This window comes from Eumetopias jubatus, unplaced genomic scaffold, assembly GCF_037043125.1.
Source record: "Eumetopias jubatus isolate StellerSeaLion01/CBP00866 unplaced genomic scaffold, mEumJub1_p1.0 scaffold_3, whole genome shotgun sequence".
In the NCBI taxonomy this organism is placed as follows: domain Eukaryota; kingdom Metazoa; phylum Chordata; class Mammalia; order Carnivora; family Otariidae; genus Eumetopias; species Eumetopias jubatus.
In genome coordinates, this window is record NW_028274809.1 from 30,767,478 (window position 1) to 30,783,680 (window position 16,203).

Genomic DNA, 16,203 nt, shown 5'->3' on the forward strand with positions numbered 1-16,203 from the left:
TCCATAGACGAAGGGCACTTTGAGCAGCTATGTTTATTGTGTGTTGCCATGGTACAGAGCTGGGAAATGCACACGGGGCTCAAATAAATAAAAGTAATTTAGAAATAACAGTAGCACAGGATATAAAGCTGGGAGCAGCAAGACGTGAAGGGGGGGCACAGGGGACTGATTCTGGAGGGCTTGGGTCTTTTGACTTTAGGCTGTAAGTATGAGGGAGCCACGGAGAAGTTTTAAGGAGTGAGTGTGTACCTGTGTGTGTGAGCATATATGTGTGCATGAGTATCTCTGCGAATGTGGGGCAAGGATTAATTTTTCTTGACTGCCGGATATGTTATCTACAGGAGCTCTGGTAAATGTTGAACAACGGCCTCTTCAGAGGGGAAAGAAAAAGTCTTGGTTTGAGGCTATGCTGATATCTGTGTTGTAAATGCCTCCCACACGGCCCATGTCAAGCTACCAAGGTGGCATCACTTGATATGGCATTGGGGAGAGATGTGGACAGTGGGCTCTTGGGAGCTGGCTTAAACTGATTCTGGAACCCCTGTATATGTCATGTGAGTTAATTCTCAAAACAAGCCCCTAAGATGTGGAGTGGTTCCATTTCACAAATGGTGAAGTCGAGGCCTAAAGAGATCAGTATTACACAACTGATTAGCGCTTGAACCTGGTCTTAGATCCAGGTCTGCCTGTTTTCAACACCAATGTCTTTCAACAAGCCTATGCTGCCTCTGGAAGAGTAGCATATGTGGTCTGATCTCCACTTCCACTAAAGTCCTTTGGCAGAATAGAGCGGAAGCTGGTACGGTAGCATGAAAGAGTTCTAGACAGTATATAAGCAAATGGGTATGTTCGTGTTCCAATCAAATTGTATTCACCAATGCAGGTGCTGAGTCTGTATAGTATAGAGGTGGTTGGGAAGGAAGCATGGTCAGAGGTAGGACATCAGCGAGAAGGCTAGTGAAGAGGCTGGGTGAGAAGCAAGAGACTGAGCCAAGGCAGGATGTCAGGAAGCATGGACAGATTGGGTTCAATGGCTGGCCTTCCAACGTATCAGATGGGGATGGGTGGGAGGAAGGGGCGGAGTCATAAACAGGAAGTCAAGGATCATTTCCAGATTTCTGGTTTATAGCTGTGAACATGGGGGAACTTTGGCCAGGACAGAATCGTGAGAAGCAGGTTTCTTTGGAGAAAGCTTTTGCTTTCAGTTGGAGCATGCTGAGTCCAAATGGCCTGTGGAAAGCTCAAGTGGGGACGAGCCCTGGGAAAATGGAAATGCATGTACCTGGGAGATAGCTCTGAGCTGGAGATTATGAGCAAATCTCTCCAGAGACGGTAGCTGAAATCTTGGCTGTGAATGAACTTGCCAGAGAGTCTGGGGAGGTCTGAGAACAAGCCAGTAAAGAAGCTTGGGAAACAGGGATGGTCACAAGGAGAACCCACTCAGAATCATGTTTCCATAGGCAAGGTAAGAGTGTTGCCAGCATGAGAGAGGAGGGGTCAGCGGTGGTGGATGCTGTTGATGAGATGCCCAGATTCCACTTCAAGAATGAAGGACAATTTCGGGCGCCTGGGTGGCTCAGTCAATTAAGCGTCCAACGCTTGATTTCGGCTCAGGCCATGATCTTGGGGGTCACAGGATCGAACCCCGTGTTGGACTCCATGCTTAGTGGAGAGTCTGCTTGGAATTCTCTACCCCTCCTCCACCTCAAATAAATAAATCTTTTTTTTTTTTAAGATTTTATTTATTTATTTGACAGAGAGACAGATAGCGAGAGCAGGAACACAAGCAGGGGGAGTGGGAGAGGGAGAAGCAGGCTTCCCGCGGAGCAGGGAGCCCGATGCGGGGCTCGACCCCAGGACCCTGGGATCACGACCTGAGCCAAAGGCAGACGCCTAATGACTGAGCCACCCAGGCGCCCCACAAATAAATAAATCTTACAAAAAGAAAGAAAGAAAGAAAAAAAAAAAAAAGAAAGAACAATATTCCCACCCTCTGTGAATACCTCTCAAAGATCGTCCCCGGCTGTCAGGCCCCTTTGGGGATTGCCTCACCTGAAGAGAACTGTCTGGTTCTGGGTCCCACCTCCTTCCCAGGAGTAGCCGATACCCACTGACCGACACAGTGGTATAAAGGCCCAGCTTCCTTGTCCCAAGTTGGGACAAGTCTGAAGGGCCACTGTAGCTCCAGGGTTCCCTGTGGAGTTGGCTGAGGCCTAAGGTGGGAGCACATCACTGCTCAGCTGCTCCCTCTGCCCAGCCCTGCTTTCTTGCTCTGCCTTCTGTGGGTACCGAGCCCAAGTGCACTCTCAAACAAACAGCCTGCTTTCTCATCTCCATCTTACACGTGTCTTTTGGGAGCCCGGCATGTGACAGATGTTTTCTCCTCATGTCCTCTGCCCCTATGACGTTGCTGTTCAAGGGTGATCAGGACCAGACCAATCTATTCATTCATCACATCCTAAAACAAACCAACACTCTGGTGTCTTACTGACTGAATAAAGCTTTATTTCAATGCAAAATAAAATGAGAAAAATTTATATATTCATATATAACAACATCCAAAATGTTTTCTGTGGTACAAATGGGATCATCCTAAAAAGTCTGTAAAGAATTCATTCTCCGCCCCCATATGCCAAAATATGATTTCACATAATTTATCTTCAGGATTTATGAACAGACTTGGTGTCATAAAAGCACAGGAAAACACTAGAAAAAGTGATTGTATAAACAGTGGGGGTTTGTTTTTATGTTCCAGTAGTAAACAGCACGGCAATCCGCATCGAGGGAAGAGAACGCTCTCCCAGAGCTGAGTCAGCAGACAGTCTTTGGGGTTAGTTCACTCGGCACTCCAGGCTGGGGAGTGAAGCCCATCTTTAAAAGTCAGGCGCTGTGTGATTCTATTACTATTTAAGGACATGAGGGAGAAAAGAGTTTCCCTTAGAAGTAGTAGCTGCATATGAGATTCTAGGCTTATTTTAGATATCTACCTTTTATTCTCCTTTTTTTTTTTTTTTTTTCAGAGAGGTGACTTTGTAGGGATACCTTATGGAGACTCCTCTTTCTGGTCTCATTGTGGCATCATTTCCCACTAAGTCGGTGCGAACTGGCAGTGCAGAGAAATACTCCTGTGGCTGTTTCTGGATTCGACTCCCTCCCACGTAATTGCACGAAACCTGGACTTTTTGTTGCTCCTGGACTCAGAAAGCAGTAGGGTGTCTACCTAATTTAGCACCAATTTGAAGGCGGTTCATTGCAGATTTCAGAATTTAATGCCTATGGGAATTTTATAGACACACATCCAAACTCTGCAGACCTCTCTATCCCCCCAAAAGGCTAAGATGTTTCTCCAAAGAAAGCAAATGCTGGGGTTATAGGTTAGGGGAACAAATGCTCTTTAAAGGCTGGATCCTTATGCATATAGACTCTATGCATGTTGTCGGGTACCTTTCCTTCTGAAGATAGTTCAACGAGTTCACGAATCTGGAAAGGGAATAATGACTCATGTTTTAATTTTATTTAGTTGGTGGCACAAATAAAGCTACAATGAAGTTGCACACCTCCTTTATAGGGCAGCAGGCAGTTTGCTCCATGGGGTGACAGTGGGTCTGTGGGTCTCATCACACTCTCGATTATAAGATCTTTGCTCCATGCTGTCCTGTGGGGTCAATGCATGTTGACCTACAAATCTAAGAATAACGAGCTTTGCGGTAATTTTATTTTCCAATTTTTGTTTGTTACTCAATTATGATTTCTGAAGATGTTCCTGTCTTTGGGATTGCCTTTTGTCCATTGATTAATATTGTGGGGAAACAATTTTCTACCAAGAGTGATATTGCCATAGTCCAATGGCGCATGGGGTTAACGAGATGCAGTGTTTCCCTCCCTGGCAGAGGACTGGATTCTCCTGCAGCTCAAAGTTTTCAGTGGTCTGCTCCCTTTCCTATTTCTCCTCCTGCAGAAAGGGATAAAACAGAACTCCATCAAGTATCTAGTGACTCGAGGCCAAAACATCATTTCAAGGCCCCAATGACCCAGCGGCCAGATCAGGAGCCAGGTGGGTGTATGTTGGTGGGTTTGCTGCTCACTGTGTCACTCTGTTCCGGGGGTTATTATATTCTGAGCGACAAGCAGACACCTGATTGAGTCTTTCCAAGACCATAAATCAACCAGGAACTACTTCCTGCTACTGGGCACCTGCTGATTATAGCCTGGTCTTCTAAATACTCTAAACAACCTGTTCTCCTAGAGACTGGGAAAGAGTTCTGCAACTTCTGGGTGGTGACAGTGGAGGGCTGGGACACAGGAATTTATAAAGCTTATATTCGAACTGCTCTTCATTGTGGCTTGGCTTGACAGAGCCTGTCACCCACAAGGTAGCTTCCTTTGGGCAGGGTCAAATTGGGCATGTGTTATACTTCAGGCAAGAAAAGAAAACTGCTATCATCTATTTTTCGTCCACTTTAACAGTACCTTCGCATCCCTGGCTGCCCCCTCAGGATTCACAAGTGTTTTATTGATTTTGTGTACAACACGAACCCATGTTTTGAGCAGCTTGCCCTGAGCTCGGAAGCTGGAGGTATTGTACTCCCAAGGTGGCAACGTGGTGAAAACATGGGCATTCTTCCTACAAGAGCCCCTGCTCTGACATGCACAGAATATCTCACCTTCTCGCACTGCCTCTGGCTGACCCTCATGTGGTCTTGGCCTCAATCCAAAAGGAGACTTCTGGATCGGCTACGTCCAATAGCCTAGAGAAATTTGGTTCAACTATGCAACAGACCGAAGAGCTGATTTTTAATGCTCCCCAACACTTTGCATTTCCCTCACTTCACCATTTTCTTCCAGAAAGTTTATTCAGTCTGAGGGGAAAGTGTCATTCAGGATGTTGGCAGAGAAGCCCCGTAGCTCACCTGCATTCACCTCTGGGTGAGCAGGGTGCAAGACCGTCAACCTCCTTGCACAAACTGCCAAACAGTGTAAGGTGCTGGCTCAAGAGAGATGGCAGATGGCCAAAACCAACTTGACAGTCTATTTTTAAGAGGGCCATAAGTAAATTGTAGTTTAGAAAGTGATACCTCTTAAAGTCCAGTAAATAACAAGTATTTATGTCTAAAACCAGCAGCTGCTTCATTCCTGGTAACGCAACTCTATTTGAAATAAAAAAAAATAAAAGACTAAACTGGGCCGGATACCCTGTATATTCCATAATATTATAATTTATTAAACCCTGTCAGTCAGAGGTATTCTAATCTCAGCCAAAATATATCTACATTGAACTCAAGACTTTTATTTATTTATTACCCCCCCCCCCCGGAGGGAATGGAGAAGGAGCAGTAAAGGCTTAAAGTCTCTTAAGCATCACTGAACAATTCAAGCTTGCTGTTTTGCTGGTCCTCAGTCTTTTGTTGTGTTCTCATTTGGGGCAGGTTGGACGTTTTAGAAGTCCTGCTGGAATAAGTAGGAAATTACTGCAAAGCTCAAAGGAGACGTGATGGGTTTTGGAGGGTGGGGTGTCAGCTTTTCAAAGCCCTAAGATCTTCTATTCCAATTGGAGATGCTGACCTCGGTGTTGCCCTGATTTTTGTTACTGAAATACAGCAGGTAGATTAATGATCTGGTTTTATGCCTCTTTTCCTTTTCCTTCTGATTCCTCCCCACCCCCCCTTTTATTGCCTTCCCCGTCAAACTTTTCAGAAAGCATTTTTACCTTACATTCTCCATGCCGGTAATCACATGCCTTCACACACACTTGCACGCGCAAGCACAAACACACACACGTCAGTCACTGCCACCTCCCGCTTCCTGGTTATCAACCCCAAAGGCCACAGTCAGCCCCTCCCTGTCCCCAGTGCAGATGGCACTGTTTGGCACTGACTGTGCAGTGAACTGGCATCTCCGGAGCATTGCTTCCTGTGTGACCTAAGCAGTGGGCCCTCTCTCTCCCAACTACGTTTTAGTCCTCAAGTGGGATCCTGAAAGTAGAGGCCCCGGTTATGATAATTACAGGCAGGAGACTTGGGGATGATTCTGAAACTGGATATCTCTGTGCTGTCGTGCCTGGGATTTGTGGGGAAGGAAGGTGAGGACCACGGGATTTGGGGCCCTCTTAACCTGGTCCTCAGAATATATTCCTTCTGGAAGCCCTGACTGGCTTTGCACATTCTCCCAGAACACTAATACTGCTTTCGTACCTTATTTTTTTATATATATAAAAAGCAAGGAAATATAAAATACTTATACCAAATGAGTGGTACCGGGAGCCTGAGAAATTCTGCAAATAGGGAAATGCAGCCTTCTTCCTCTGGGTATAAACATTTCAAGGAGATCACGAGTCATGTTTGCTGTTGTTTTGTTTCCTCAGTGAAAAAAACTACTCATTTAAGATGCCCATATTTGCAGCCACTCTTCAGACTTAACAGCTTTCGTAAGGGGGCCGAGGCTGAGCCTCTGAGATGGCCTCCGCACCGCCGATTCGATGAGGCTCGTGTGCACCAGGGAGGCCCCAGGTGCGGTGTCTCCATTGTTGTCTGCCCGTCCACTCTCCCTGGACTGAACTATTCCAAACGTACTTCAAATCTCCGGCAGTACTGCCTTCATGACCATGTCCTCTCTCTTCCTTGCGACCCCCCTGCCCCCCTGTCCCCTCCTTTTCCCTTCTGGTCAGCAGTCCAGTGTTGCAACCTCAGTGAGAAAAACCCATCTATACCATGGAGAATTCTGAACAGGAGGAAGGCCTGAAAATCTAGGAAGGGCAAAGGTGATGTCACCCGTCTCCCTTTCTGGGCTGGGCTGAGCTTGGTGGTATTCAGCTACACGGCGGCAGTCATGGGGTTCTTCTGCCTGGGATCCTGGGGTCGGTAGGGGTACCGGTCTGGGCTGCCCCCGCGGGGCCCTGGTCTACCCATTTCCTGATAGGCTGGCACTCTGTGGTGCTGAGGAGGGGAAGGTGGGACATCTTGTCGGAAGGGTCCTTTATGCTGGGGGGCTGGCGGAGGAGGGTAATACTGAGGATACCGGAGGTCTGCAACCCTCAGATCCGGGGGGCGGGGGTAGCTCCCCTTGGGAGGATGCACGGGATGAGCCCCTGGGTAATATGGGAGCTCCCTTTCCTTGTAGAGCGCTCGAGGTGTTGCCGTCAGATAGTCTATAGGATCAGCGGGTCCTCCCCTGGAAAGAGAAGAACAGACACATATCAGTAGCTACTAAGCTGGCTGCCCAGCTGAAGACCCCACCCCTCAGCCTCCCGTGTAGTTTGGTGTGGTCAAAGACTAGGTCTGGCCCGTGGGGTGTGAATAGAAACGATGTGCACCCTTGAAAAGAGGAGGGTGATTTTTCTTCTTCCCCTCTCCTTCCTGTTGGCCATCGGAGTAGCCGTTTTAAACCGCACAGAGGAAGCCACATGCTGAGGAAGGTCGAACAACAAGAGGGCAAGGGCCCAAGTCCTTGATACCACGGAGCCACCTGTCAGCCAGGACTGCTTATACTCAGATTGGTGCTGGAGAGAGAAATCTACTTCTACCTAGTTTATACCACCGTGCGTTGGCCTTCAGTATAGTGGCTAAACTGGTTTTCTAAGGAAGGCAGACTTGGGCTTTCCTAAAGCTGGAATGATTTGACCCCTCCTCTACTCTTCCCTCCGATGACGGAAGCCTGTCATAGACATGGTGGTAGAAGTGTACAGGTTATTCAGAGTTATAAAGGTCCCGTGGACTGTCCTCACTTCTCTGCTCGGTCTGTGGGGTGCTGTTGACATGGGCCACGGTCTTGGTCTAACTCTGGTTAGCTTCTGTCACATTCCCCAGGTGCCCTCCCCTCTCTACAGTTCCTAGAAAAAGTCGTAACCCAGATCTGGGAATTATCCACCTAGGACTTGATCTAAAGCAATTCTATCAGCAAGCCAAGAAGCACCACCAGGCCAGGAGCAGAGAGGGAAGAGCCGAGCCAGCTGGAAGCTGCGCTGTGTAATGAGTAGGCACGCAGAACGGCCCAGGGCAAGAAGAAACACTCACAGAAAGTGACCCTGTCTGGATCTCTCTACTAAGACAACAAGCATCCTCTGATCTGTTTGCTATAACAGAAGCAATACGTCTTTAAACAACGTACAGATGACTGCATCTTATCTAGCCTGGGGTTAAACAGATGAGTTCTGTTTGCAGCTCTTAAAATCCCATAAACCTTCTGTGTGCATATTCGCCGGATCCTTCCCATTTTCTACTACTCTCCCTTTTATAAATTTTTTAAAGGGAAAAAAAAAGCAACAATAATAATTAATGAAAAGCTCTTCAATGCCAGAGTACAAATTGGGAGAACACTTGAAAGAAATGACAGAGCTGTAAGAATACAGTGTCTGCGGTTAATCAAGCACTGTCAATGAGGGTCAGAATCACCCTGTAATCTGCAGAGTTTGATGTTAAAACAGCTCTGTAAGTTCCCCAAATCAATGAAGGTTTGACAGGCTCCAAGCTCCGGTGCATGTGGAAAGTAGCATGTGAACACATTCATAATGATGAACAATAGCACTCTCTCCTTTTTGATGTCTTAATTTGGCTATGTATAATAATGAAAGATCCTTGAGCTTGGGGTAATTTAGTTAGAGTTTTCAGATAAAAAAATTAAATTGTTTGTGTACAAGTTATTATAGCATCAACTGCTATTATTCAGTGCAGTTTGCTTTGGTCTATTTTAAATTGCCCATGACAAATACAGCACAAATGCATAATCTGTCACTCCAGCCCTGGGCAATAAAGGATCAGGGTTACATCTTCCCTTTCCTTTAGAATTTTATTTTTGACTTAGAAAACTTCCAGCATTCATTATATCTTTTGTCGTAAAATATTTTAAGCCCCCCGCCTCATTTCTATTTCCTTTCGGTTCATGTTAGAGATTTCCGAAACACTTAAAAAAATATCCTAAACCTGTGCTTTCTCTCGAAACCTACTGAAGCTATTTCTCTGCATGAAGTGAAACATGTGGTTTTTCTGCACTCATTTTAAGCCCTTGGGATAAATCACTGACATTTGCAACACACAAACATTATCTGCCTTAAAATGAACATACAACCAATGCTCCCTCCGGACCCTCTTAGCGGGATTGTTTCCTGTTTAAAATGGAAAGAGAGAAAGGAGGAATTCCAGGCCTTGGACTTTTAGGGTCCTGTGCTCTCCACGGAGATTTCTCTCCTTTAAAACAGAACATTATAAAAGACAGGCACACCTTGTTTTTTTATTTTTATTTTTTTTATTTTTGAAGAGACAACCCAGATCAAGTGGTGACGGGGCAGAATCCACCCTGAATGTTGCTGTGACAGCACAGGGGTGGGCAGGGGGGCAGTTGTTATCTCTTCTCCCACACCTCACCCCTGTGACTCATCCACCTCTCCCAGCAAGGGGTAGGCAGGCTTCTTCCCCTGGGCAGATGGGGAAGAACTCCTGAGAGTTCTGTGGACCCATATCCCTTCCTCTGACGGGAGGTTTTATGGCTGGGAGTTTGCTTACATGTGGCAGAAACCAAGTGAGGTAGCTGTTCTTTGTCAAGAAATGAAATCATGGAAACTGTCTTTTCCCGGAGAACTCATCAAAACAGTTATTGTTTTTAATTTTTCATAGTGAAGAAAAACAATGAACTGGCCTATAAAAACACTGTTTAAGGTTCAAAGAGTGCTAGAAGAATTTTCCTTCTTTGATGGGGGGGGCCGCTATGGTTGTTTATAATAACTTTTTCCTCAAAACTGAGCATTTCCTATAGACTTCTGCCAGAGCAACTTCTAAGGGCTGGTGAATATTGTGTGCGTGTGTGCGCACAGACACCGTGACAGAGACACACAGACACACACACACAAAAGAATGATTTTTAAACAGGAAAAAAATAAAGCCCTCCTCATTAACTTGTTAGGATATAGAAAGAATAAGGAGCTGAAATTTTAGCTTTGTTGATCTTGAGTTTCCCTTTTGTATATTTGGGTGAAGTTTAGTGTTTGTAGGAAAGCACAAAAACCAGTCCATTCTGAGGCCTAAGAAATGCTTATCATGGCGACCGGTGTTGCACGTTACCGGCCAACCCTGAGAAATCCAGGGGCAGCTTCCTCCAGAGACTATGATGAAAACAAGGACCCAGACAGCAAATGTATCGACACTTCCAGACCCCTCATTTTGCAGGTGACCTCGTGAGTTTTATTTGTATGTATTACTAATTTTCTTAAAAATACTTTCAATTGAAACATCTCACTCAGGAACCATATTTACCTACAGAAGAAGGAACGAGTCTGTATTTGCTTTCTTTATATACCTCTCTGAGGAGGTGATCATGAAAATATCTTTACTTTTAAAATTTTGTGTTTTTTTCCACATTTTTTACGGTTTACTCTTTTTCCTATTTTATTCTTGATTAGGCTCATTTCTGGAGGCCAAAAGGCTTCAGCTTTTCCTTGGAAAACTCATAGGAACTCTCTCAGTTATGTGGTTTCCAACCACATAGGTGCAGATGCATGCAATAATGATTGCTAACCTTTAAGCTTAAACATGACAAGGTTGTATGGTGTTGATATGTGAAGAAACAATAACAATCACTTTCTTTACATGAGATTCTCTTCTTTTTGCCAGCTCAGTATGTCACTATTTTTCACTGAGCAAAACAGGGGCTGAAAATCAGAGGCTAAGCAGGTCAGATAGCCAGCCCCCAGGTACCAACAGTCTTCACTCTATGGAAGGATGGAAGGCAAGCTTCTACATTTGCTAAGGCAATCCTGTGTAGGGAAAGGGCTCAGTATTGGAAAGACTGAGTCACTGGCAAAACCTTTTAGCTGGGAATGAGGTGGCTATACTTACTGGAATAGAAGACAGGCCATGAGCAATTGTGAATCCTCCGATCTGCCCCTGCTCTCCCCGCCACCTCCCTCCTCGATTACAAAAGAAAAATCTCTTTTTTTCTGCATTCACCACAGTAGGTCATTCTCACCTCACGTGGGTGAAAGACTAGTTACATACTGAACTAGAGCACAAACATCTTGAAGGAACTGAGTCTTATATATCTAGTGATCTCCCTGAGCTTAGCACATGGATTTGCACATCCTAGGTGCTCCATAAACGTGTGTTGAATTTGTTAAAGAGGGTTAAAGGAAAGAGAAAACCCACAAACATGCACAATAACCACAGATGTTCAGAAGCGTGGAAGGGGTAGAAGTAGGTCAGTGAGTAAAAAAATAAAAGGAGGTAGCCGACTCTCACTGAGAGCCAGAGATTGGCAAAGGTCGGGGTAAGACTGGTTTCTAGTTCTTCCTCCCTGTTTAATTGAGAAATAATTGACATACCTCACTTTGTAAGTTTAAGGTGTACAGCATGATGGTTTGATTTACAGCTATTGTGAAATGATTACCGCAGTAGTTTCAGCTAACATCCATCTTCTCATATAGACATGGCGAGAAGAAAAGAAAGAAGAATAAAGGGAAAAAAATTCTCCTTGTGATAAGAACTCTTAAGATTTACAATCTTAATAAGCTACCTTATATCATATGGCAGGGTTAGCTGTAGTCATCATGTTGTACATTACATGTACATTACATGGTCTCTAATTTTTAAAGAAGGAAAGAGGGATGGAGAAAAAGATGGTGGGCTGAAAAAAAGGGTTGGATTGAGTCCAACACGGAATGACTATAAACTTTATCAGGGCACGGGTTCTTATATTTGTCTTGTTTGCCAAGAACAAAAGTATACTCCATTGTCTTATATAGTACTTGAAACATCGTACGTGCTTAATAAATCTTGGGCTCCCATTTAATTGCCTTGACTTGCCAGTGAGGTCAACATGACGAAGTAGTACAGGTTAAGTGTATTTATTCAAGAATCAGGTAAAGACTGTGTTTATTATCATCCGGCAAAGAAATTTTCTTTGTTTCTGTCATAAACACAATAATCTAGGAACACTGTAATGTATGCCATTAAAAATACAGTACACAGGATCTCAAATAAAGGCCTTAGGGAGATAATGTCAAAGGTGACATTAGGTGCAATCACCAGTTTCAAGCCTGGACTTGAGGATTGATGAACACGAACCAGAGGTAGAGGTGATGTCCAGTTCCCATCTGTCACAGCACTTCCCAAACTTCTCTTTACCAGAATACACATGATGGATGACTTTCATATAAGCCGCTCGAGCTCCAGAGAGGCAGAAGCTAGGATTAGGCAAACTTCCCTACCACCTGTGGGAATGCAACGCCCTTCCCTCCCACTCAAGAAAGAACAAGGGGATTCAAGTGAGTGGGAGCAACTTTATTGAGGGAGAAACTCAAGTCTGTTGTAATTTATCAAAATAAATTACTTGCAACCTTCAGTTCAAGTATCAGTAATGAATCCCTGCAATACAGAGCTGATCATAATTCACATATGTGTCTCAATGCTGAGCTTAAGAACCATCACTGTCTCTCATCCAGTGAGCTCCTTTTAGGAGAAGGAAGGGCAGGTGAGGTTGAAGAACAACAGGGAGAAACAACAACTGAGCTTGAGACACATTTAGTGACCAGAAGAGAGTCTGCTTCGAGAAGGGATACGTTTAACAGGCATAAAAATAAGGTAAGCAGTAAAAAGTGTGAAAGTCATAAAGAATTTATGAGAAGAGGTGAGTACGTCCACCTTTGCCATAAGCATGGGATTTCTCACTCAAGGAGAAGCTTCCAAAAGGCAGAATCTTGTTCCTCTTAATTTCTGTAAAATACCACGCATGCTATTAGCAGCTAACACAAAGACAATTTCTTAACTTTTCCAACGTAACCTCTGTGGATTTCCTTTTTTGGTAATAGTGGCTGTGCCCAAATTTGGGGTTCACATGGGAGGAAGTAATATGATGTGGAACTCCGGGTGCTCCGAGAGGTACTTGTACCCCTTGGCAGAAAGTCGACATCTGGCAAAGCCATTCTCCTCTTAAGCATGCCACGCATGCATTATTTAGCAGCTGAGCTGATGCTGAGGCTTTGTTCTGTAGTTCTTCTACAAATATGGTAAAGCTAAAAGGAAATCAGCACAAACTAATACACTCGTAGGCACTTGAGTTGCCCATGTGATGTAGCCAGAGATGCTTTTAGTCTGTGTTTGGAATTCCTTCAGTATCAGGTTTCTAGTTACCAGCCCCTCACCCTTCATTCTGGCATGAATGTGGTCGGCTAGGATTAGCAGAGCCCTCTGCGATGTGTGTTACATAGCTTTGATTTCTGCAGATTTCACAGAATCATAAAATATAACGATCATTTGACGGCCGGTGTTGTAGAAATGATTTTGGGGGAAAAAATCTCCTTTTCATCACTCACATTTCCCATTGCGTTATGAGGAGAGGGCTCTTACTCTTTGTTAAGAACTGGAGTGGGAATCGAAGGGTCAGTGGACGCTTTTGGCCCTGGTTAACACCAAGGACATGTTTGCGAAGAAAATGAAGGTGGAATGATAATGACTCAGGGCTCAGAAGACATGTCTAAAACAGTTTAAGACAGTAATTTCGATCGCCCACATTTAATGCCTTTTTGGTGCATTTTTCAACAATGACTGCAAACACAAGATTTTAGCTATTTCCCAAATGCATGCACCATGAAGATGGGATCTGATGGAAACCTGTAGCAGATGTTATCTGGAAAAGGGTCCCTAAGAGTGTTTCATCCTACCAGATAGTGGGAGGTATTCCCTAAAAACGGTCCTGCCCAAATAATTTCCTTTATGAGGGGGTGTGAGGTTTCTAGTGGGTGCTGAGGACAATCAGGAAGGGCCGCATGAAAGTATAGGAGGCGAAGGAATCCCGTGGAAAGCCAGACTGTTGTGAGTGGCCACAAAAACGTCATGAAATCCATCTGAGCAATAGCTGCATATAATCACCCTGTGGTCTTTTTAACCACCAAAGAGGTTTTATCTAAAGAGAATGGCAACCAAAGGAACAAATCATCATAACTTGTTAGGCCACTCAAATCATCTCTCTCTATTTTAATGGTAGTCTCCGAATTTCATTATCAAACACTGAGGATTTCGTCCAATTGTCATGCAAGAGACAATTTCAAGGTCAGATTTGGAGGGCCAACAGGTTCAAGAGTGTAGGGTCCAGAATTCTAAAGACAGTTTCGCCTGTCCCTTAGGAGAAGCACTATGCAGCTTCTTGTCCACAGTTTCTGCCCGGACAAAGGACATTCTAGGGGAAAAGCACATTGTTCACGAGGGCTGCTTTCTCTTGATCAATTTAGATCATATCTATTTTCAGAGTCATACATGCAATTTTTGGATAAGATATTCATGTATCTTATCTGAAGCTAGTCATATATTCATATCACTGACACATCTTCGCCTGCCCCCTGTCCCTCTGCCATTGATTTCTAAAGCCTGGTCAGTAGGAAGACTTTGGGTATAAACCACCTATTTCTTAGATCTTAGATCATCAGAATCCCTCTTAGATCACCAGAATCCCTCTTCACTAAGGGCAAGAACCACAGTAAAGGAGTTTTAAATACTTCCACGTTCGTGGTGTGTGTGTGGGGGGGGGAGGGGGGGTGGGGGGGTGGGCTTCTTTCTATATCATTTTATTAAGACCGCAGAGAATCCTGCCACTGCAATTCTCCTCCCCTGCAATTCAGAAGCAGAAATGTAAGTGCTGAGAAGGGTGCTCCTACCGTCCTTGATGAGCTCAGGAATAAGCTTCAGAAGCTTGATTTAGAATCACAGAGATCTGAAGCCCCTGGAGCATTTTCCTGAAGGCCTCCAGCGGGCCAGATTCTGTCCCAGCATTTCCTCCACGTTAATGTGTTCGTTCCTTTCAACAGCTCTACAAGGTAGGTACTATTATCATCCCTGGTTTGCCGATGAGGCAACTAAAGAACAGAGAGGTTAAGTAACTTGACCCAAGTCACACAGGAAGTAGCAGGGCCCAGATTCAAGGCCAGGCAGACCGACCCAGAGGCTGCATGCTTAACCACTAAGCTAGCCCGGGCAGTCTCTAACCTCTCTTGCTCCTCACTGCTCACAGTGTGCCCAGTGGAGGCAGGTGAGAGGAATCACACATTCTGCTGACACTGCCTGGGGAACCATGGGTGAGTAAGAAGTAGCTGAGTGTGGAGAGGCTGTTTGGAGCCTCGTCATGGAGGATCATAATACCAGAGGTGGTGTGGGGAGGGTGAGGAGTGTGATTTTCATTCAGTAGGATTTGGAGCAGGGGAGTGACGTGAATTACCTGGGGGATGGGGTGGCATGACTCCACTTGGAGGCTCCTTAGGCACCTCAAACCTTCCGGGTGCAAAAGTAAAAAATTACCTCTCTCCACATCCGCTGCCCCTCCAGTGGCCCCTTTGGAGAATGACAATCTACACAGTCAGCTATACCAAGAAATGGAGACCCCCTCCCTGTCATACCCTCTCCTGCCAGACACTGGGTTCTAGAAATGCTCTCTTAAATGTTCTTGGCTGTCCATTCTTACTGCTCAACCTTACTCTCAGCTCAGAGCTCCTTGCAGCTGGATGAGCAATAGTACGTTAGGGCAAGCAATAATATGTTAGGGTGAGCAGACCGGCAGGCGGAGCTGGGGGCCAGCCTCACCAAAGAGCAGTTCACTGTCGTTGAGCCAGGTGCACGTGAATCCAAAGGACAGTTGGATTTTGTGAACATCAAGCCAGTTGCCACCAACTCTGAAGCAATTTGGAGCACATCGTACTGACTCTCAAATGAAAACATGGCACAGTTTGTAAAGGCGGGCGAGATTAGTTTTCTTTTGGGGACTGCGTGATCATTTGCATTTTTTGGACAGGATACTCTCAAATGTAAATCCTGACACCGGGGAAGAATTTTTCACTTGTACCTGAATATGAGGTCTGCTGTAAGCTTCCCCCCCCCCTTAACATCAGGTAGTCTTTTCTCCCAAATTTATAAGACTAAGTGAGGCTTATATAACATATTACATAAAACTCTGGGTTCGCTTTCTGCCTTAAGAAATGAGCATGTTAGCCATTCTGACTGGTGTGAGGTGGTATCTCATTGAGGTTTTGTTTTAGATTTCCCTAATTAACAAGTCAGGAAACGACAGATGTTGGCGGGGATGTGGAGAAAGGGGAACCCTCCTACACTGTTGGTGGGAATGCAAGCTGGTGCAACCACTCTGGAAAACAGTATGGAGGTTCCTCAAACAGTTGAACATAGAGCTACCATACGACCCAGCAATTGCACTCCTGGGTATTTACCCCAAAGATACAAA

General features: G+C 45.0%; 1 protein-coding gene across 1 annotated transcript in view; it reads right to left on the reverse strand.

The window, feature by feature from the left end:
- Positions 1 to 6,649: 6,649 nt before the first annotated feature.
- Positions 6,650 to 16,203, reverse strand: part of PARD3B (par-3 family cell polarity regulator beta) — a 1,008,697-nt gene continuing 999,143 nt past the window's right edge. Inside the window, exon 23 of the mRNA XM_028112243.2 lies at positions 6,650 to 7,167. Coding sequence (XP_027968044.2) covers positions 6,810 to 7,167 — 358 coding nt within the window. The 3' untranslated portion in view covers positions 6,650 to 6,809. The remainder of the gene's footprint in view (positions 7,168 to 16,203) is intronic.